The 23,530-nt window shown below is 48.9% G+C and overlaps 2 protein-coding genes across 2 annotated transcripts; both read left to right on the top strand.

Moving 5' to 3' along the window:
* The first annotated feature begins 5,364 nt into the window (after positions 1-5,364).
* Positions 5,365-6,330, top strand: LOC307225182 (olfactory receptor 13H1-like). The gene has a single exon (XM_079993029.1). It carries the CDS (start codon positions 5,381-5,383, stop codon positions 6,311-6,313), a length of 933 nt encoding a protein of 310 aa, XP_079849155.1. The 5' UTR covers positions 5,365-5,380; the 3' UTR covers positions 6,314-6,330.
* Positions 6,331-9,336: 3,006 nt separating this feature from the next.
* On the top strand, positions 9,337-11,595 carry LOC307225181 (olfactory receptor 13H1-like). Its single transcript, XM_079993028.1, has 2 exons — positions 9,337-9,540; positions 10,473-11,595. The coding sequence occupies exon 2, from the start codon at positions 10,482-10,484 to the stop codon at positions 11,412-11,414; it is 933 nt and encodes a 310-aa protein (XP_079849154.1). The 5' UTR covers positions 9,337-9,540; positions 10,473-10,481; the 3' UTR covers positions 11,415-11,595.
* Positions 11,596-23,530: the final 11,935 nt, after the last annotated feature.

The raw sequence follows: 23,530 nt of genomic DNA, 5'->3' as shown, positions 1-23,530 counted from the left end.
GTCAGAGGAGTCGAGGAAGGATGAGACCCTAGCGGGCAGGAGGGCCCAGAGGAGAAAGGAATTTAGGAAGAGGTGGAGCAAAGCGAGAGTCTTAAACTGGTGTGGAGGGGGAGGAGACTCAGACAGGACTTCGCCGGTCTAAGCTCGGGACGTAGAGCTGCACGCTGCGGCTTTGAAATGGAGACTGAATCTCAATAAAGACTTTTGTACATAACTACAGCCTAGCGTTGGTCCTCTGTGAGCTGGGACCTGGAGGCAGCTCTGACAGTTGGCTAACCAAACGCCCACCTGGTGCTCACGGCTGCCCACAACAGATGGCTGTCCCAGCTCTCCTTGGTACCCACTCAAGATGGCGGCCGCGCTGAGGACCCTCTCAAAATGGCGCCCACCGACAATAGGCCGCGCTGCTAGCGGCAATAAACCGGGAACGTGCAGCCTCGGCTGAACCCTTGTCAACGGTGCAAATAAACCGTGCGGGAAAAGGGAGGGGGGATCCCGGCAGCGGCTACCCCGGTGCCCAGCAGCGACGCCCCTGACAAACTCTTCTCCCCCGCTGTCGGCTGCCTCACCTAAAATGGCTGACTGAAGCCAGTCACGTGGAGTATGGACAATGGCGGCGCCATGTGATCGGGAACCAGCTGAATAAGCGGAAGAGGATAAGGGATGGGGCGCTAGCCTGAGATGAGACCACAGCAACTGGGACGAGCGGCAAACTTAAGCGAGCGAAAAATGCTGAAATGAGCGGAAAAAGACCTTAGGAAGCGTCTAGTAAATAAAGGACTTGGGGTCACGGGAAAAGGATTGGTAAAAGAAAAAGAAAAAAAATGGGGGGGAAAGGGGGGTAGGTCTGAGTAAGATAGAAGCAAGCAACGACGGAGAGAATCCCGCGACGGGAATCAGGCAGCGGTCAGATGTACGTTACCGCCCGGGATAATGCTATAGAGCTGGAGTGTTGAAGGGATGATGCTGATGATCCTCACGCTTCGTGCCTTTCCCGAACGGGAGATAAATTTCCAAGGGGACACCCTCAAGGATCTGCTGTCCGGCCGCTCGGCGTCCAGGCGGGTCCTGCCCAAGCCGATTTTCCCGTGCGTTGTTCCGTCTGCTTTTTTATCTTCGCACCAATAGCAAGCCACAGACAGCAGACACAGCGAACCGAAGGATCCCCTAGAACGTCCTCGCTCGGGAAAAAAAAACAGCTCTCTCGCAGCAAAGGCTTGGAGAACAAACTTCTCAGCTGACCAGGAGTAAAGAGGGCGGTCCCTGGGCATGCCTGGCCTTAAGAATGCTAGGCCACACCTCCCCAGCCCGCCGATTGGCGGGCGGGTGGAAAGCACGCCCAGGGATTCCCACAGATCTCGCGGGGGCCAAATGCCAGCCCCCGCACTTGGGGGAGGGGCTAGACCGCAACCCCCTCTCCTCCCCAAGGGTCAGAAATGGCTTTGAGGCCAGCAGTTATCTCAGACAGTCCAGAGGTTACTGACTCTGGAGCTCTCAAAGATCCACTGTGACCAACTGGCTATGCCACCCTTCTGATCAGAGAGCCCAAGAGGCTCCACAGCATCACCCGCACCACCTCAATGTGGCTCATTAATCACTAGGAAACAGGTGTGAGCAAAATAATTACCTTTGGTCTAATGAGCAGAGCTGCAGGAATGAAGAATGGATCTTCCTGCATGACCCACATAAGCGTTCTCCACAAAGCTATTGGGCTCCTAAGGTTCTTTGAAAAGGAATGTAAATATCTCCCCAACCCACCCACACATCCTAGTATTTTCCTTTCTCAAATACAAGTTTCAAATCAACAACCTTTAGTGATGGAAATGTTTGATGTGAACACTATTTATCAGAGCAAACTCCAAAATGTGACTATATGAAGATCGAATTGACTGGATTTTATGGAATTTCAATAATTTTGAAGTTAAATGGGATTCTTACAGCTTCCTCTTCCTCTTCGACACTTCTTTAGACTGCACTTAGGATTGTACACATTACAGAGGATCTCAGTCTTTTGTCAAATTGGGAGATCTAAATTTAGGTAAGCAATATGATCTTTGCAATTGATATAACCTATGCCTTTGCAATCTATTCCAGCTCAGAAATAAGCTTCATTGAAATCCAATGGGGCTTACTCCCAAGTAAGTGGTTATGATTGCAGTCTTAATGTACTTTTAGGGTTGCATTGCTGTCTTTCTTCTGATCTAACCAGTTAATTCTAAGCTGTTTTTTCTTTCTAAATGCCCCTATTTTTCTACCTTTGGCACATAAATCTGCATGTGTGGACACCATGGTTGAACTAGGCTGCAACAGCATAAAACTAGGAATTCCATTTTCAAATACTAATGAGCACAGGAGGTTGCTTTATATTAAGTTGGTCCATGTAGCTCAGTGTTGTCTACGGTAATTGACAGTGGCTCTCCAGGACTCCAGACAGGGGTCTCTCCCAGCAGATACTCTGCCACTGAGTCATGACCTGAGTTAACAATCCACACGTTTAATTGCTTTTCTATGGAATTTCTTGCTAGCACTGTACCCTGAGGATTGCATAGACAAAAAATAAATAAATACAGTGACAAAATAATAATCAGTAAACCATAAGAAGAAGAAGAGTTTGGATTTGATATCCCGCTTTATCACTACCCAAAGGAGTCTCAAAGCGGCTAACATTCTCCTTTCACTTCCTCCCCCACAACAAACCCTCTGTGAGGTGAGTGGGGCTGAGAGACTTCAGAGAAGTGCGACTAGCCCAAGGTCACCCAGCAACTGCAGTTGGAGGAGCGGAGACGCGAACCCGGTTCACCAGATTACGAGACTACCGCTCCTAACCACTACACCACACTGGCTCTACACCATAGCATACTATAAAAAAGAAGACAGATAGCAACAAATCATGCAAAAGGCTGGGCTGGATGAATCCCTAGCTGGAATTAAGATTGCCGGAAGAAATATCAACAACCTCAGATATGCAGATGACACAACCTTGATGGCAGAAAGTGAGGAGGAATTAAAGAACCTTTTAATGAGAGTGAAGGAGGATAATACAAAATATGGTCTGAAGCTCAACATCAAAAAAACTAAGGTCATGGCCACTGGTCCCATCACCTCCTGATAAATAGAAGGAGAAGAAATGGAGGCAGTGAGAGATTTTACTTTCTTGGGTGCCATGATCACTGCAGATGGTGAGAGCAGCCACGAAATTAAAAGACGCCTGCTTGTTGGGAGAAAAGCAATGACAAACCTAGACAGCATTTTAAAAAGCAGAGACATCACCATGCCAACAAAAGTCCATATAGTTAAAGCCATGGTCTTCCCAGTAGTGATGTATGGAAGTGAGAGCTGGACCATAAAGAAGGCTGATTGCCGAAGAATTGATGCTTTTGAATTCTGGTGCTGGAGGAGACTTTTGAGAGTCCCATGGACTGCAAGAAGGTCAAACCTATTCATTCTGAAGGAAATCAGCCCTGAGTGCTCACTGGAAGGACAGATCCTGAAGCTCAGGCTCCAATACTTTGGCCACCTCATGAGAAGAGAAGACTCCCTGGAAAAGATCCTGATGTTGGGAAAGATGGAGGGCACAAGGAGAAGGGGATGACAGAGGACGAGATGGTTGGATAGTGTTCTCGAAGCTACCAGCATGAGTTTGACTAAACTGTGGGAGGCAGTGGAAGACAGAAGTGCCTGGCATGCTCTGGTCCATGGGGTCACGAAGAGTCGGACACGACTAAACGACTAAACAACACAACAAAGCAACAAATACAGGAAATACGCAGAAGGAATTGTGAAATAACACCACCAGATAATCCAGAAAGCTGATGCTACAACTTTTTTATTATTATTTAAAAAATCACTAACTTAATGGAAATTAATGGACTATCTTTTTATATCAGCTCATATATATCTGCATGTTCAGTGTGTGTGTGTGTGTGTAGTAGCCTTATGGATATATTTGGTGAGTTTTAAAATCTTAGTTTATCAGAATAAGGTTCTCGGTCTCATTAGAAATTATAAAAACAACGTATTGAATTTGTAATGCAATTGGTCATCAATAGTTAGCCACTTGGCCAATCTATATAGACAACAGGGGGAGCTGACCTGGAATAAATACAAGTGGCCTTGACCACTGAGGAAGACCCCTGGGGGGTGTCAAAAACACAATTGGTCTCTAGTCATTGTTTGCCCCATCGGGTTGATATATGGCCATCATTCTAGACAGATATACATCACTATGTTTCAATAATTTTATTCACATTTCAATTGTATGTTGATGTTTTTTGTGGGATTAAATGTTGTTGTTTTGTAGCCATTTTATCAACACTTTATATACAATTTTTGCTCTTGCCCAATTCTGTGTAAAGCTAGCAACTTCTGTTTAACAATGACACCCCTTTCCATGACTCTCAGTGTTCCTTAGGTACATAGAAAGCTGCTTTACTGTACTGAGTCAGACCATTGACCAATCTTCCTCAGTAAAATGGCTTTCCAGGGTTTCAGACAAGTTCTGCAACTTCATTCTCCATAGCAGATGGCAGGGCTGTTCAAGGGGATCTTGGCTGACCTCCTGGCAGTGGAGTTACTGGTGCTTACCAGGAGCGAGAGGGAGAGGTGGCAACGGCAGTCAGTGCAATGCAAACGCAGCACTGGGAGTGCAGGATTGGCTCACTCATTGTGTTTGCTAGAGTTGCCATACGTCTGGAATTTCCTGGACATAACTGGCATTCGGCCCTCATAAACAGCATCCGGGCGGAAATCTGCAATGGCCAGGGAAATCCAGACATAGGGCATCCCATTTCAGAACTTTTTGAAATATGGCAACCCTAGTGTTTGCAGACCTCCCCACTGCTTTGCCCCTGCCAGAAATGGGAACTGTGGGAACTGTGCTGCTGGGAAGTCAGGTCAGTTATAATATAGGGTTGCCATACGTCTAGGAATTCCTGGACATGTCCTCTTTTCGGGGTCCTACATGCCCATCCAGGGGGAAATTTCACATTTTACAGTAAATGTCCTGGATCTGGGGTTAAAAAAAATATGTGGGGGGTGTGTGTGCTCTGGTTCAGGCTTTGGTGCAGGCACAGGTGACCCAGGCTCTGGCTCTGGCTTGGCGGTGGTGGGGGGGCTATCGGGCGATGGCCCTAAGAAACCTCAAGTACTTTTTGTGCCCATATTTCTTGAAATATGACAACCCTAGTACAATAAGTTGTCAAACCAACAGCAGCACTGACTGATTTCAGTGGGATCTAATTGTGCATATATGAGTTGGAAAGCAGCCCGTGAGCTAGGACATGCCTGGTTCTATGCTGGATGCTTCTTAGAGAAACCTCTGTCTGTGCTTCTAAACACACTGACCTTTCTTCCCTGCAGGAGATACCAGTCTCAGAATACCATGGGACTTGCAAATGAGACTATGGTGACAGAGTTCATCTTGATTGGATTATCCAAATACCCCAGAGCTCAAACCATCTTCTTCCTCTTCCTCTTGGTAGTCTACCTCACTAGCTTTCTTGGTAATGGCCTCATTATCATGCTGATCATTGTGGACCCCAGGCTTCATACTCCCATGTATTTCTTTCTGTGTGCTCTATCTTCTATAGACATCGCCCTCATCAGCAATACAGTTCCAGAGGTCTTGGTCAACTGCTTCATTTACAGGCCGACAATTTCCTTCTACAGATGCCTGTCCCAGATGTACATTGGTCTATTACTTGTCTCCACTGAGTGTGTCCTGCTTGCGCTCATGGCATATGACCGCTTTGTGGCTATATGCCAGCCCTTGCACTACATGAAGATCATGAGCTGGAAATTTTGCCTTTGCCTCGTGGCTGCATCTGTGGGCTTTCCTTTCCTGATAACTCTGATCAATGCACTGTTGCGGCCTACTGACTTCTGTGGACAAAATGTCATCAATCATTTTGCATGTGAGCTGGAGTCGTTCCTCAAACTGGCTTGCTCTGACATTCATGCTAGTGAGCTCTTTATGCAAGCTGCCAGCATCTCTATTTTAATACCTCCCTTTGGTTTCATAGTTGTGACATATGGGCGCATAGGCCTGGCTGTACTGCGCATCCGTTCAGCACAGGGTCGCAAGAAAGCCTTTTCCACCTGCAGCTCTCACCTTGTTGTCGTCAGTGTCTTCTATGGCACAATCATGATCATGTACTTGAGACCACAAGGGAAATCAGTTTCTGAAAAGGACAAGCTCATATCTGTAGCATATGGAGCTTTGACACCTATGCTCAACCCTTTGATCTACAGCCTGAGAAACAGGGATGTGAAGGGTGCCCTTTGGAAACTGGCTGGAAGGAAAATGTCAGAATAAGTATCAAATGGATTGCATTTGATAGTGGGCAATTTCTGATAACAAGAGGAAGTTGTGGTAAAGAGGAGGAGGAGGAGGAGGAGAAGGAGGAGGAGGAGGAGGAGGAGGAGGAGGGGGAGGAGTTTGGACTTGATATCCTGCCTTTCACTCCCTTTAAGGAGTCTCAAAGTGGCTAACATTCTCCTTTGCCTTCCTCCCCCACAACAAATCCTCTGTGAGGTGAGTGAGGCTGAGAGACCTCAGAGAAGTGTGACTAGCCCAAGGTCACCCAGCAGCTGCATGTGGAGGAGCGGGGAAGCGAACCCGGCTCACCAGATTACCAGTCCATCGCTCTTAACCACTACACCACACTGGCTCTCTCAGTGGGACAAATTACACCCTCACTGTAGAGTTGAAGCAAATTAACCTTTCCAGTTCAACCTAAGTAATTTCTGTGATAAAAATTGTGACAGTTCCCAAGTCTGACAACCAGGGAGACACTTTTGTGACCAATGTGACCAATGTTGTCTGTCCTGAGGAATGCTTAGCTTTGATATACAGAAGCAAACCAGTTTCCAGTCTCATTTCTGTTCTTATTGGAATTCCCCAGCATCTTTACTCCTCCCACAGCTCTATTTCCATGTCCAGGAGCGGAACATGTTTGCTCAGCCCACAGAGGTGGCCAGAGATAGCTGCCCCAACCTTCCTTCCCAGTGCCTGCTTTCAGAAGGCAACCACTGGATAACCCCCAGACCCACGTGTGTGTGTGTGTGTGCATGTGTGTGGAGTATCAGTTCATTAGGCTTCAGAAAAACTGAATTTTTAAAATGTCTCTACTTTTGATACATATAAAGACCTTCAAGCCAGGCTATCCTAATTTTGTACCATGAGCTGTTATCTTTGTCTCGCAAAAACACTTTCCGGAGTGTCTGCATAAGAAAGGGAGACGTGCCTTGCTTCATGTCCTAAACTCCCTCAAGGTGTACCCATATAAGGAAAGGAATAGAGAGTTCTTTGTGAGCTTGCTTAGTGTATAAGTGTTACGGTAAATTCCGGGTGCGGAGTTGCCCTGCCACCCAGCTCGTCGGACGGAGTCCGCGGGTCCTAGCGGAAGAAATGAGTTCAGCCGGAGACGGAGCAAGATGCGGAGATCCGAGTTTATTGCGCAATAGGTTCAAGATGAGGTTGAACCCCAAGAATGGGGCGACATAAACTTTTAAAAGTTCCCTCCAGGTCCCAGAATACAGTGCAGAAAACGTCACGAATACATCACAAGAGGTGGGATTACACAGATCAGCACTTCAGGAAAGTGGGTGGGGGTTTACACAGATCAGCACTTCAGTAAGGTAGGGGTGGCTCAGATCAGCACTTCAGTAAGGTAGGTAAGGTAGAGGTTGCATAGATCAGCACTTCAGTAAGGTAGGGACTACATAGATCAGCACTTCAGTAAGGTAGGGGTTGCACAGAGTAAAGAGATATGCATAAACATTTCCTGAGTACAGGTGATGGCAAGACAATGGCACAGATATGCATCGCCCATTACCTAGCATTGCCCGGAGGAAGGGCTTGACTGGACCATCTGACAGGATTAAGGTTTTCCTGGGTACGTGACCTGTCGGTTCGAGGATTATGGCGCTGAGAGTAGCATCATGGAGTCCGGAGGGAATCAAGTAAAATGACGTTAAAATGGAGAAGATCGGAGCTTTGGCTGATTTTATATTATTTTTTGAAGTTTTCGGCTTCTTGCCGGTCAAGTGTATATTGTATATTAAAAGCGGAAACAAATGGATACAATGTAACAAGACTTTGACAGTTTTACAAGGTCGCTAGTTTCGGTTCCATTGTTCTAGCAGCGGGGAGCCATCAACAACTTGTCAGGAGGTTAAATGAGGCGTGCAAGAACTCCCTGAGCTAGCTCCTGCAGGGGAATGCACGTTCTTGATTGGCTAAGGCGCAGCCATTATAGTCAATGGGGAAAACAGTACGATACGGTCTACTCATGTTAGAGATAGGGCGAACAAGACTTAAGAAGGAAGGGCTTATTTCGCCCGTATATAGAAGGAAATATATAAAGTCAAGGGGTATAGTGTGGTGCTTGTGCAACAGTGTGGGGGTTCAGGAGTCACGGTAGAGCTGGGCGCCGTCGAGGTCATCGCCTCGGGCCCCTTACTCAGGAGGAGGAGGAGTGAGGAAAGGTACCCCCCTCTCCTTCTGTATCAATATGCAATTAAGGAAAGACCATAAATGGTATCCTAATAGGGCGATGTAGCCTAGGATAGGAGGGATTTTGCCGCAGTCTATGCATATGTAGTGCCTTAAGAGATAACAGAAATGTATATATGAAGGAGCCCCTCCCTTTTCTCAGGGCTCAGACTTTGGAACTGATTCCTCTGAGTCAGCTTGCTGGCTAGCCAAGCAATAAACCTTTTGTTATTCTTCATTCACTGCGTGGAGTTTTCTTTCAGCCCAGACGCTGCTATTTTGCAACACTTTGTTAAGAATGTAATAATCTCAGAACGATCTACTGCTTCATAATAACCCAGTGAAAAGACACAGGGCCTAGAGGTCAGACTTAGATCTTATGTGATAATGTATATTTCTCTCTTTTACTTATTTCCTTTCTTGGTTGTACTATCCTTATAATGAAGCCATAATTACTTTTGTTTATGATTATCTACCTTATGAGAGAATATAAAAAGACCACAGCGCCACCCGCATCCCTTTGTGAGGGGAATACATTCCATCAAATGAAAGATTGGAAGAATAGTGAGGCAGAAGAAAAGTAAATTTATGTTGCTAATATGTTGGTGGTGCTTACCATATAATTTCCCTCCTTCCTCCACTGTTCACAATATAGTCTTATTTAGATTATGAAATAATAAAGTCCAAAATGTTAATGTGAAGTATGTTCCCCCTGGGTTCAATTACATACCATTACTTGTGGGACTCACCTCTGGGCTTACCTTACTTACTCCAGAAGGACCTATAATACAAATGCAGCTTACGAAAAAGGGAAAGAAAATGAGAGCAAAATACTTACCTTCTTTATCTCAAGGACTAAGCAGGACTCTTCCGTTTACATGGAAGTGAACTAGATTTCAATTCATTTCACTGACCTTAAAAACAAACATCACTCTCTTAACACCAACTTTCCCACTACAACTTCTTTGTGTTCTGGGTCTGTGATGTATTGTGGAGAGCATATTGTTATAAACCTCTCAGATCAACATTAGGAGAAGTACCAGCAGGTAAGCATTTTAGTGAAAAGGGGATGACCATGCTTTGACTTCTCAGTAGTATCCATACTGTTTCCAACACTTGGCCTGATGAAGAATCAGAGGCATAACTATTCAGGGCTTTGGGAGTAAGTGAGCTTATTATCTGCATGTAAATGCTACATCTGTAGTTCAGATTCAGTAGCTCTATAGCAGGGACAGGGAACACTTGGTCCTCCAGATGCCACTAAACTACAATTCTCATCAGCGCCAGCAAGTCAAGCTGGTTTGTGCGACTACCTACAATTGAGATGGCAATCCTATCTCAATTCTTCTTTCTTTATTTTCTTGATTACCTGACTAAAGAGAACTGAAAGGTTGGGAGAAATTTGTGTTAAAATTTTATTTTGGGAAATGAGCCACTTATACATAAGACTATATGTTTACAACTTCTGACTGCCAGTGGAGGCAAAGCATTTTCACAGTGGGTGGTTTGTTTGTTTGTTTTTGTCCTTTAAACACATGCTCAGATATTTGTCGATGAGTTTATGACTTCCTCAATAATTCTTTTTTTATTTGTTTTTTTGGACAGGGTATCTACTGAAGAAGGAATGGATATCTGTGTGTTCCAGATAACCTTTTTGATTTCTTAGGTGTGCATTAATGTGGGTTTTGAATTTCAGAAATTTTTTATTTAGTAGTAGTCATAGCAGTCATAGTTACCATCTTGCCTTCTATGAAAGTTTCTCAGGACAATATACCATAAAAACAGCACAATAAAATTGAAAAACAACACACAGCAGATATCTTCAAAACTCAAAGCAAAGCAAAATAGGCACCCATGGTCCATACATTTGTCTTGGCTAGGTCTTCTGTCTTGGATAGAGCAGTTTTTAGGGATGACCAAAACTGCATACCTCTCACTGTGACATATTTCTAAACACTTCATTCTTTTCACCCTGCAGGAAAATGTTATGGCTGCTGAAAATGAGACTGTGGTGACTGACTTCATCTTGATTGGATTATCCGAATACCCCAGAGCTCAGGCTGTATGTTTTTGGTTCCTTTTGATTGCCTACCTCATTAGTGTGCTTGGCAATGGACTTATTATCCTGCTGAGTATAAAGGATCCTGACCTTCATACTCCCATGTATTTCTTTCTTTGTGTCCTCTCATCACTTGACCTTATCCTTACTAACAATGTACTTCCAAATATCTTGGTCAACTGCTTCATATACATGCCCACAATTTCCTTCTTCGGATGCCTGCTGCAGATGTACATTGGTTTGTTAGTTGTCGCAACAGAATGCATCATCCTGGCCATCATGGCATATGACCGCTTGGTGGCTATATGCCAACCCTTATACTACATGCAGATCATGAGCTGGAGAGTTTGCATAGCCCTGGTGGCTGTCCCTGTAACACTTTGCTTCCTCTACACCGTAGCCACAGCCCTGTTGCGGCCTACTGACTTCTGTGGCCGACACATCATCAACCACTTTGCATGTGAGTTACAGTCATTCCTCAAACTGGCTTGCTCAGATACACGTATCAGTGAGTTATTTATGCAAATTTCCAGCCTTTTTCTCCTAATACCACCCTTTGGTTTCATAGTTGTGACATATGGGCGCATAGGCCTGGCTGTACTGCGCATCCGTTCAGCACAGGGTCGCAAGAAAGCCTTTTCCACCTGCAGCTCTCACCTTGTTGTCGTCAGTGTCTTCTATGGCACAATCATGATCATGTACTTGAGCCCACAAGGGAAATCGGTTTCTGAAAAGGACAAGCTCATATCTGTAGCATATGGAGCTTTGACACCTATGCTCAACCCTTTGATCTACAGCCTGAGAAACAAGGATGTGAAGGGTGCCTTTTGGAAACTGGTTGGAAGGAAAATATCAGAATAAGTATCAAAATATGATGATAAGGCCATAGCTTTCAATTACTTTTATTAGCATAGGTCTGATCTGAAGATACTTGAGGGAAAACGATGTCCTTCACCCATATTTTTTGTTAATGACATTTAACCAGCCCCTGTTCCATTATAGCTCTCAGTTCTGTTAACCAGTTTCCCTCCCAGAGATTCATGTCCCCTAGAAGTGCCCCCCCCCATCTACATCACGAATTGAAGGAAACTGTAGCAAGCGGTGACAGCTCTGGACTTGACTTAATTTGAAACCTTTTCCAAATCATATAGATGTTTGGAGTGACAGAGTTTCATTAAAAAACTGTATGTTCTCTCCTATATTTATGGCATAGGGAATTTTTTATTTCAGCAGGTGAACCATTTTGTTGTTGTTTTTTTGTTGACAGCAGATTTTGCAAACCATTTTATTATATTCTGAGCATGGCTGTGTTGTAATAGCATTATATGTTAGGAAATATCAAACCACCTGATATTTGTTGACAGAATGTTTTTGATGTAATTCTGAGTTTCCTGCATGCCCATAAAAAACTTAGATATTCCTATTTTTCATTCATTTGTCACTCATTGTCAGGGGAGTGCCATTGGGACAGGGGAGGGAGGCAGGGGGATACAGAGAGCCTCCAGCGCTTCTGAGGAGCAGCTCCTTGTCCAACGGTGGGGAAAGCCACACCTCCAGTGCAGCAGAGGGGGAAGGGGGAAGCCAACTGAGAGCCCAAGCGCCTCACCTAGCCTGGCCAGCCAGGAAACAGGCACTCCCTTTCTGTCGCCCAGTTTGAGCAGAGGGGTGAAGTGTAAGGAGGGGAGGCAGAGTTTGGGGTGTCTAAGTATTTATGCTGGGGGAGAAACCAGAAGGGGCCACTCCCGGAATCTACAATAAACTAAGACGGACATGAACTTTGTGGTTCTGCACTGTAAATAGTTGCACAAATAAAAACCTGCAAAAGACAGGTCGGAGTCCTGCCTGGTTACTCGTGAGCAACCACATCACCACCTGACACTCCTGCTTAATATAATAGTATTAGAAATGGAATATCTGTATTTTTTATAAAAGAGCTTCTTCCTGCCCCTGAGAAATTTAAACTTTCCCAGTTTGATAGATCTATTTTTATTTCTCTAATTGATTTGGAATGATTGACTTGACTTAGATCTTCCAAATCTCCAGATTCTCAGATATCCAGCTGCGGTCTCCTTTAATCTACGCTTTCCCATGTGTGTTACAAAGCTAACTGGCTGGCGCTGTCCACCTCCAGCCACATCAGGCCCCCAGGGAACAGTGGGCAGTGCCCACTTAGCCAATCGGAGGCAGGGGCTTGGGGGTTGCAAGCAGCCTGCCCCTACCCTACTTAAGAGGGCGGCCAGGTGTGAGGATCGTCGTGGGATTTTTCCACCCACCCACCTAGTCTTTAAGGGCCCGTCCATGGGGGGGGGGGGGAGTGGGCACGTTGCCTATGAGCCTTGCTATGGTTTATTCCGTCGCCATATCCAGGGCCAAGGGAATTTTCTCCTGCAAGCAAATAGGCCAGCTTGCAGGTTTTTGCCTACCTCACATCAGCTTTCACAACTTTGGCAAATAAGGCATTGGTCTGGATACTTAATCACAGGGGTCCTGTAAAAGGGGTCCAGGAGGGGTGACTCTGTCCGAGAGTCCACTGGGGGACCAATGAACCAAAACACCCCTCCCAATGGCAGCCTGTGCAGGGTTGGGGCATCCAATCCATGTTGGGGGGTGACTCCCCAGCATAAGTTCCACCCCACCAGGTTCCTATCAGGAATTTGGATGCTAAGTTCAATACCTTTTCCTGTTTAGTGCTGATAGATTGTAGTCTTAGCACACTTAATAGGCACAACTCAGACAGTAGATCTGCTTCATGTTCAAAAGGTACAGTGGTACCTCAGGTTACAGACGCTTCAGGTTACAGACTCCGCTAACCCAGAAATAGTGCTTCAGGTTAAGAACTTTGCTTCAGGATGAGAACAGAAATTGTGCTCCAGCGGCATGGCAGCAGCACGAGGCCGCATTAGCTAAAGTGGTCTTCAGGTTAAGAACAGTTTCAGGTTAAGTACGGACCTCTGGAAAGAATTAAGTACTTAACCCAAGGTACCACTGTATTGGCTTGTCCACGGGAGGTGAATCAACAAGGCTTCATGGTAACATAGTGGCTTCAATGTTCTCTTGTTGAGTTGCCCTCACCTCTTGAGTTGCCCACTACTCTGCCAGGAGTCTTCTTCTTTGGCAATCCCTCGTAGCCGAGTAAGATTGTCTTCCATAAACATGGTTTTAACAACGAGTCCATAAGTGATTGTGGAGGCCAATTCTGGATCCACACGTCCTTCCACAGTGGGGACATTGGTTTCCAGGTGGGAGTTGATCACAGTGTGGATTTGCCAAGCGTGCCTTCCTCTTGGCACAGTTCTCCCTTGCGTCCTGAGTTCAAGCATCTTCAAAGCCCATGACACCTTTGGTGAAGGCTGTTCTCCAATTGGAGCGCTCACAGGCCAGTGTTTCCCAGGATTGATAATTTTGGCATCCCTAAAATCTGCTAGGATCGCTTCTCTTTCCCAGATTTTTTCGATTAGCTTGTGAAGTTGTTGTGCAAGTTCGATTCCACCCACTTTGAAGATTTTAGCAGGTATCCCATCAGGTCCACTGGCTTTGTTGTTTTTCATTTGGTTAATAGCTGTACACAACTCTCCTAGATTTGGAGATACTGCAAGCTCGTCTCTAATTTGTTTTTGTGGAATTTGTGAGAGGACTTCAGCAGCTACGGGGGAGATGCAGTTAAGGAGATGTTGGTAGTGTTCTTTCCAGAGCAGTGCAATAGCTTCTTTATCTTTTAGAAGTGTGGTACTATCTGCTGTCTTTGTCCATGGAGTTTTCTTGGCACGGATACTGGAGTGGCTTGCCGGTTCCTCCTCCAGGTGGATCACATTTGGTCAAAACTCTCCACTATGACCTGTTCATCTTGGGTGCCCTGCTCGGCATAGTTCATAACTTCTCTGAGTTCTTCAAGCCCCTTCGCCACGGCAAGGCAGTGATCCATGAAGGGGAACCTGGAATGTAAGAACCATGAACCTGGGTAAGTTGGATGTGGTCAAAAATGAGATGGCAAGAATAAATATTGACATCCTGGGCATCAGTGAACTAAAATGGACGGGAATGGGCGAATTCAGTTCGGATGACCATCATATCTACTACTGTGGGCAAGAAACCCGCAAAAGAAATGGAGTGGCCCTCATAGTCAAGAAAAGAGTTGTGGTCGTGGAAAGAAGCTTTCATCACACTTATACCGAAATCTGAATCTGAAAAGACACAACTTAAGAACTACCGTCCCATATCCCTTTTAAATGTGGATTACAAAATTTTTGCAGATATTTTAGCTAATAGATTAAAAAGAGTCCTAAATGAAGTGATACATAAAGATCAGGCAGGCTTTCTCCCAGGCAGACACTTGTCTGATAATACAAGGAACATTATTGATATTTTGGAGTTATTACAAGAGAATATTAATACAAAAGCAGTTATAATTTTTATTGATGCGGAGAAGGCCTTTGATAACTGTCAGAGCTGCCCGAGGTCCCAGCTCACAAAGGACCAACGCCAGTCCGTTGTTGTATACAAAAGTCTGTATTGAAACGCAGTTTCGATTTCAAAGCCGCGGCGTGCAGCCCTACGTCTTAAAGCCTAGACCGCTGAAGCTCCATCTGAATCTCCACCCCCCAGACACCAGTTTAAGACTCTAGCCTTGCTCCACCTCTTCCTTTGCTCTTTCCTCCTCTGGGTCTGCCTGTCCGCTGGGGTCTTGCCCTTTCTAGACTCTTCTGATGCTGAGTCCCCTGAGTCTTCCCCCTCCCTCCGGCGGGCTTTAGGACCTGGTTCCCAATCCGGGTTACCTGCTGTGCCGCGCGCCTGTACATTCGAACTCGGCCCCTTTGAGGGCCCCTTTGAGGATGAGCAGTCCGTCGCGTATCTGGAACTCGTCGTCCTTCGCAGTGCCTCTGCGCACCTCCTCCATTTTGGATTGTGCGAACGAATCCACCTGCAGCGCGCGACGTACAAATGTGCTTGGCCGTCACCGGTGCCGCTTCTTCAAGATACTGCGGCTTCCTGGACAGCGCATCCGCCATGACGTTGCTGTCTCCCGGGATGTATTCTATCCGGAAGTCGAAATCCGCAAAGAACTCCGCCCAGCGGATGTGTCTCTGGTTCAGGAACCGCGCCGTGCACCAGTACTCCAGGTTCTTATGGTCCGTGCGGACTTGCACTGTGTGCTTGGCTCCAATGAGGAAGTGCCGCCACGCTTTGAAGGCTGCATGAATGGCCAGCAACTCCCTGTCCCAGATGGTGTAGTTCTGTTCCGACTTGCTGAGTTTCCTGGAGTAGAATGCGCATGGCCTCCAGTCCCCTTGCGGATCTTGCTGCAACAGGACCGCCCCCACCGCTCTGTCCGAGGCGTCCGTCTCAACCCTCATTGGTTTGCTGGGGTTGACGTGTAGCAGATGTTCTTCGGACGCGAAGAGACGCTTGAGTCTCTGAAAGGACTGCTCCGCCTGGTCCGTCCAGGTGAACTTCTTCTTCTTGGAGCAGAGGGTGTCCGTGATGGCTGCCGTCTCCATCGCGAACCCCTTGATGAACTTGCGATAAAAGTTGGCGAAGCCGACGAACTTCTGGAACTCCTTCCGATTGCGCGGGCTCTTCCAGTCCAACACCGATCGGACCTTGGCGCTGTCCATGGCGAGTCCCTTGTCGGACAGCTTGTAGCCTAGGAAATCCACCTCCGTCATGTCGAACTGGCACTTCTCCAGTTACAGATAGGTAGCCGTGTTGGTCTGCCATAGTCAAAACAAAAAAATTCCTTCCAGTAGCACCTTAAAGACCAACTAAGTCAGTTCTTGGTATGAGCTTTCGTGTGCATGCACACTTCTTCAGATACACGGTATCTGAAGAAGTTTGCATGCACACGAAAGCTCATACCAAGAACTGACTTAGCTGGTCTTTAAGGTGCTACTGGAAGGAATTTTTTTGTTTTCACTATGGCACTTCTCCAGTTTGGCGTAAAGTCTGTGCTCCCGTAGTCTCTGCAGGACCTCCTTGACGTCTCTGTCGTGAGCCTCCTGCTTTTCCGAGAAAATCACGATGTCGTCTAGGAAGCAGACGCACTTCTTGTAGAGGAGGCCCGCTAACACGTGGTGCATGAAGGCTTGGAAACAATGGGAGCCATTTTGTAAACCAAATGGCATAACTCGGTATTCATAGGTGCCCAAAGGCGTAAACATGGCCGTCTTCCACTCATCGCCCTCCCGCATGCATATAAAGTTGTACGCCCCTCGAAGATCCAGCTTGGTGAAGATGCGTCCCTTCCTCACCGTTGCGAGCAGGTCGTCGATCTTGGGCATGGGGAATGCCGTGGGCTTCGTCCTGGAATTGATAATTCTGTAATCAACTATCAATCTCAGTTGGGGCGTGTTTTTTTCTTCACGAAAAACACGGAACTGCCCCCCGCTGCTTTGGATTCTTGGATGAATCCCCGCTTCAAGTTGTGATCTATGAACTCTCTGTCTTCAGACATGGAATACAGTTTCCCAGTCGGCAGCGTCGCCCCCGGCAGGAGGTCAATCTTGCAGTCGTAGGGCCTATGGGGAGGCAGCTTGTCCGCTTCCTTCTCGCAGAAGACCTCCAAAAACGCCTTGTACTTGTGGGGTACCGCTTGCAGCATGCCTAAATGTAGCTGCGGTTCATCCTCTTGCCCCTCGTCTTCCTGGCTGGTCAGGATGCAGTGTTCTGCGCAGTAGGAGGAACAGAAGGTCAACTGACGCTGGTACCTTGCTGTCAGAGCTGCCTCTAGGTCCCAGCTCACAGAGGACCAACGCTAGGCTGTAATAATGTACAAAAGTCTTTATTGAAGTTCAGTTTCCATTTCAAAGCCACAGCGTGCAGCCCTACGTCTTAAAGCCTAGATCGGCGAAGTCCCGTCTGAGTCTCCTCCCCTATGACACCAGTTTAAGATCCTAGCCCTGCTCCACCTTTTCCGCTGCTCTCTCCTCCTCTGGGTCCTCCTGCCCGCTGGGGCATTGCCCTTTCTGGACTCTTCCGACGCTGAGTCGCTTAGCTCCTCCCCCTGCCTCCGGCGGGCTTTAGGACCCGGTTCCCAATCCTCATTCTCTGCTGTCCCGCGCTCCTGTACATTTGAACTTGCCTCTCGCGCCAACCCAGTGACCTTTCTCCTAACCGATACACTTCTTCGGTCACTGCTTCCCTCTTCCGGGATACTGGCCGGATCTGACCTCTCCTCCGTTGTCCGACTTTCTGATGGAGGCGTGGTCAGCCCTGCCTTATCTTCTCTCCCTGGTGGGGAATGCACTGGCCCCGATCCTTGGGACTCTTCCCCCCCACTATGCTCCGGTGGGGAAGCTGGTCCTGATTTCCAGCTACTGCTCTGGGAGTCCCTGCTGCCCCCTTGCTCCTGGGGTGTTCCCCTTGGGAACCCCCTACCCCTGGCCCCTGGCGCCCCCTTCTGTGAATCTTCCGATTCGCTGGAGAGGCTCATGGAATCCCTCGGTCCACTGTCCTCTTCTCCTACGCTCCCCTCGGATTCTTCCCCTTCGCTCTCCATCTCCTCTCTTCCCTGTGCCCCTGCTCCTGAGCCCCTGACACATGCTAATGCCGGGCTGTGCCTGTGCAGCCAACTCATGCCCAATACTATGGGCGTGTCTGACAGGTGGGTGACATTGAAGCTGATGACTTCCCGGTGATTTCCAATTTGCATCACCATCAGCGGCGTTTGCTGTACCACCTGTCCTCCCAGTAACTCTCTTCCATCGACCGTGACGACGTTCAGGGGCATCGTGGCTGGCTGGAGCGCTATGCGATGTTGGTTGATGAAATCCACTCCTATAAAGTCTGCATTACTACCACAGTCAATGGTAATAGGGACTTCCATAGTGAGTCCATTGGGCAGCTGGAGCGATGCAGTGAGATGCACCACTGGTTTGGGCGGGAGTGGGTCTGTGGGCTGTAAAATCTCTGGGGACTGCTTCACTGACTCGCCTGGCTGGGCCCCAGTGCCTCTGCCTCCAACCAGGCTTCGTCGTTTCCCTGTAGCTGTTCCCCCTGCTGAACTGCTCCTTTTACTGTTGCTGAAGCTGCAGTGTGCTTTTGGAGCCTCTGGGGACACTCTTTGGCCATGTGCTGTGCACTGTTGCAGATGTAACACTTCCTGCTCCCTCTAGGAGGCTTCGCCTTGACTGCTCCTGGTGTTTGGGCTATGGTTGCTGTCTGAGCCCTGGCACCACCTATCTCCATCGGCTCTTCTCCCCCTCCCAGTGGAGGCATGGACCGGGTGCGCGCTGTCTCTCTGGGTAGGAAAGGAGTTGATCTGGCTGGTGTGCGTCCCAAACGTCCTTCATCCTTGCTCCAAGGGCGTTCTTCCAGACGCACCCCAATCGCCAGCGCTCTTTGGATGACTTCCGTGGTGCTGTTGGGTCTTCCCCCCCTCGCAATTTCATCTTTCACAGCCCCATTCAGCCCCTCCCAGAACAGGTCTCGGACGGCAGCTGAGTCCTTCTCCCAGCCCAGCGCATTTACCAACGTAAAAAAGCGGGAGTGATATTGTCTCACAGTGGCTTTCCCCTGCTTCAAACCATGCATTTCCCTTCTGGCCACATCTACATCAACCGTTGATTTAAAACAAGCGTCCATAGCCTTGATAAAAGCTGTTGTCAGGGGTTCAGGAGCAGAAGCACAGGGAAGAGGGGAGATGGAGAGCGAAGGGGAAGAATCTGAGGGCAGCGTAGGAGAAGATGACAGTGGCCCGAGAGATTCCATGAGCCTCTCCAGCGAATCAGAAGATTCACAGAAGGGGGCGCCGGTGGCCAGGGCAAGGGGGGTCCCAAGGGGGACACCCCAGAAGCAAGGGGCCAGCAGGGACTCCCAGAGCAGCAGTTGGAAATCAGGACCAGCTTCCCCACCAGAGCAGAGTGGGGGGGAAGAGTCACAGGTATCGGGAGTAGCGTCTCCCCCAGCAGGGAGAGGAGAGGAGTCAGGGCTGACCACGCCTCCATCGGAGAGTCAGGCAACGGAGGGGAGGTCAGATCCGGCCAGTATCCCAGAAGAGGGAAGCAGTGACAGAAGTAGTGTAACGGTCAGGAGGAAGGTCACTGGGTTGGCGCGAGAGGCAAGTTCAAATGTACAGGAGCATGGGACAGCAGAGAATGAGGATTGGGAACCGAGTCCTAAAGCCCGCCGGAGGCAGGGGGAGGAGCTAAGCGACTCAGCGTCTGAGGAGTCCAGAAAGGGCAATGCCCCAGCGGGCAGGAGGACCCAGAGGAGAAGAGAGCAGCGGAAAAGGTGGAGCAGGGCTAGGATCTTAAACTGGTGTCAGAGGGGAGGAGACTCAGACGGGACTTCGCCGATCTAGGGTTTAAGATGTAGGGCTGCACGCTGTGGCTTTGAAATGGAAACTGAACTTCAATAAAGACTTTTGTACATTACTACAGCCTAGCATTGGTCCTCTGTGAGCTGGGACCTAGAGGCAGCTCTGACAGTAAGTCCCGTCTCTCTAAAAACCTCGCAACGTGAGTGGACGCAGCCAGGGGCGAAGATTGGTACTTCGCGAGCTCACGAAAGCAGCACAAGATGACTACCGAAGAACAAATGGCAGCCCTGCAAAATGCAGTGACACAACTTAACGCAGAAATACTAGCGTCCAGGAGGAGAGAAGAGGAAGCAGCTGCTGTCTGCAAGGATCTGCAAGCCAGGTTCGAAATGTTGACTAAACAGGGGCTACCGGGAGCGAGACCAGAGGGGATTGGGCTGGGAAAGAGAGGAGGCAGCCTTGTGTCTCATTTCGATGGGAGTCTGCAGCACTATCCTAACTTCAGAGCAGACGTGGTTTTTGCGCTAAAGTTACTGGAGAAGGACTTTAGAGATGAGCAGGAGAAAGTAGGCTTCATACTAACGCATCTCCATGGAGAAGCTAAAGCGTGGTTGCGCAATCTGTGGAGAGATAATGATCCAGCCCTCCAAAACGCGAATGCCTTCATTAAGGCAATGGATGCTTGTTTTTTATCAGCGATAGATGTAGATGTCGCCAGAAAAGAGATACATGGATTGTAACAAGGCAGAGCCACTGTGAGGCAATATCACTCCCGCTTTTTTGCATTGGTCAACGCGCTGGGATGGGAAAAAGATTCAGCGGCCGTCAGGGACCTGTTCTGGGAGGGGCTGAACGGGGCTGTGAAAGACGAAATCGCAAGGGGGGAGAGACCCCAGAGCACTCAAGAAGTTGTCCAGAGAGCGCTGACGATTGGGGTGCATCTGGAAGAACGTCCCTGGAGCAAAGACGAAGGGCGTTGGGGACGCACACCAGCGAGAGCACCTCCCTTCTTTCCCAGGGACTCAGCGCGCGCTCAATCCACGCCTCCACTGGGAGGGGGAGAGGAGTCGATGGAGATAGGTGGTGCCAAGGCTCAGTCAGCAACCAGAGCCCTAACACCGGGAGCAGCCAAAGCGAAGCCTCCTAGAGGGAACAGGAAGTGTTACATCTGCGACAGTGCTCAGCACATGGCAAAAGAGTGCCCCCAGAGGCTCCACAAGCACACTGCAGCCTCAGCAACAGTAAAGGAAGCAGTTCAGCAGAGAGAACCACAGCAGGGAAACGACGAAGTCTGGCTGGAAGCAGAGCCACTGGGGCCCAGCCAGACGAGTCAGTGAAGCAGTCCCCAGGCATCTTACAGCCCACAGACCCCCTCCCGCCCAAACCAGTGGTGCAGCTCACCGCAGCACTCCAGCTTCCCAATGGGCTCACCATGGAAGTCCCTATTACCATTGACTCTGGTAGCAATGCAGACTTTATAGGAGTGGATTTCATCAAGCAACATAGCATAGCGCTCCTGCCTGCCACGATGCCCCTGAAAGTAGTGACAGTCGATGGAAGAGAATTGCTGGGGGGACAGGTGGTACAGCAAACGCCGCCAATGGTGATGCGAATTGGAAATCACCGGGAAGTCATCAGCTTCAATGTCACCCGCCTGTCAGACACGCCCATAGTATTGGGCATGAGCTGGTTGGACAGGCACAGCCCGACACTGGCATGGTACCAGCGTAAATTGACCTTCTGCTCCTCCTACTGCGCAGAACTTTGCATCATGACTAACCAGGAAGACGAGGGGCAAGAGGATGACCCACAGCTGCAACTGGGCATGCTGCAAGCGGTACCTGACAAGTACAAGGCGTTTTTGGAGGTTTTCTGCGAGAAGGAAGAGGACAAGCTGCCTCCCCACAGACCCTACGACTGCAAGATTGACCTCCTGCCGGGGGCAACGCTGCCGACCAGAAAACTGTACTCCATGTCTGAAGACGAACTGCAAGAGCTCAGGGAGTTCATAGATCACAATTTGAAGCGGGGCTTCATCCGAGAATCCAAAGCAGTGGGGGGCAGTCCTGTGTTCTTTGTGAAGAAAAAAGACACGCCCCAAAGGAGGCTAGTAGTTGATTTCAGAATTTTAAACTCGAAAACCAAGCCCACGGCCTTCCCGATGCCCAAGATCGACGACTTGCTCGCGACGGTGAGGAAGGGACGCATCTTCACCAAGTTGGATCTACGAGCGGCGTACAATCTTATACGCATGCGGGAGGGCGACGAGTGGAAGATGGCCATGTTCACGCCCTTGGGCACCTATGAGTATAGGGTTATGCCCTTCGGTTTACAAAATGGCTCCCACTGCTTCCAAGCCTTCATGCATCACGTGTTAGCGGGGCTCCTCTACAAGAAGTGCGTCTGCTTCCTAGACGACATTCTGATCTTCTCGGAATCGCAGTAGGCTCACGAGAAAGATGTCAAGGAAGTCCTGCAAAGACTACGGGAGCACAGGCTTTACGCCAAACTGGAGAAATGCCAGTTCGACATGACGGAGGTGGATTTCCTGGGCTACAAGCTGTCCGACAAGGGAATCGCCATGGACAGCGCCAAGGTGCGATCAGTGCTGGACTGGAAGAGCCCACGCAATCGGAAGGAGGTCCAGAGGTTTGTCGGCTTTGCTAACTTTTATCGCAAGTTCATCAAGGGTTTCGCTATGCAGACGGCGGCCATCACGGACACCCTCAGCTCCAAGAAGAAGAAGTTCATCTGGACGGAGCAGGCGGAGCAGTCTTTTCAGAAACTCAAGCGTCTTTTCGCTTCCGAGGAACAACTGCTGCATGTGAACCCCAGCAAACCCATGAGGGTGGAGACGGATGCCTCCGACAGAGCCGTGGGGGCAGTCCTGTTGCAGCAAGACCAGCAAGGGTATTGGAGGCCGTGTGCTTTCTACTCCAGGAAACTCAGCAAGTCGGAACAGAACTACACCATCTGGGACAGAGAGTTGCTGGCCATTCATGCAGCATTCAAGGCGTGGCGGCACTTCCTCATCGGAGCCAAACACACGGTGCAAGTTCGCACGGACCATAAGAACCTGGAGTACTGGCGCATGGCGCGGTTCCTGAACCAGAGACACATCCGCTGGGCGGAGTTCTTTGCGGATTTCGACTTCAGGATAGAATATATCCCCGGAGACAACAACATCATGGCTGATGCGCTATCCAGGAAGCTGCAGTATCTGGAGGAAGCAGCACCGGTAGCGGCCAAACACATTTTCGCACCCAAGGCGTGGGCATGCGCTTCAGCCACCGTAGACCTGGAAGCGATACGGCGCGAGCTGCGAACAGATTCCTTCGCGCGCTCCAAGATGGAGGAGGTGCGCAGCGGCACGGCAAAGGACGATGAGTTCCGGATACGCGACGGACTGCTCCTCCGCAAGGGGGCCATCTACGTACCGGGAGATGAATTCCGCGCGACAGTACTGCAACAGCTACACGACGCACCCAGCGCCGGACATTTCGGCAAGGAAAAGACGGTGGAATTAGTAGCCAGAGACTTTTGGTGGCCCAAGATGCGGGGAGAAGTCGCGGATTACGTCACGAGGTGCGACACATGCCAAAGGGCCAAGCCAGTACACAGACCGCCGGTGGGACTGTTAGAACCGCTACAAACCCCGTCCGAACCGTGGGAGAGGGTGGCCTTGGACTTTGTCACTGACCTGCCCAGCTCGAGGGGCAAAACA

The sequence above is a fragment of the Podarcis cretensis genome (genome assembly GCF_951804945.1).
Source record: "Podarcis cretensis genome assembly, chromosome: 10".
Lineage (NCBI taxonomy): Eukaryota > Metazoa > Chordata > Lepidosauria > Squamata > Lacertidae > Podarcis > Podarcis cretensis.
Note: the sequence above shows the minus strand (reverse complement) of the source record. Positions and strands in the feature narration are given on the sequence as shown.

Excerpts from the sequence above, each read along its gene's own strand:
- LOC307225181 (XM_079993028.1), top strand. The coding sequence starts at position 10,482 with ATGGCTGCTGAAAATGAGACTGTGGTGACTGACTTCATCTTGATTGGA.
- LOC307225182 (XM_079993029.1), top strand. The coding sequence starts at position 5,381 with ATGGGACTTGCAAATGAGACTATGGTGACAGAGTTCATCTTGATTGGA.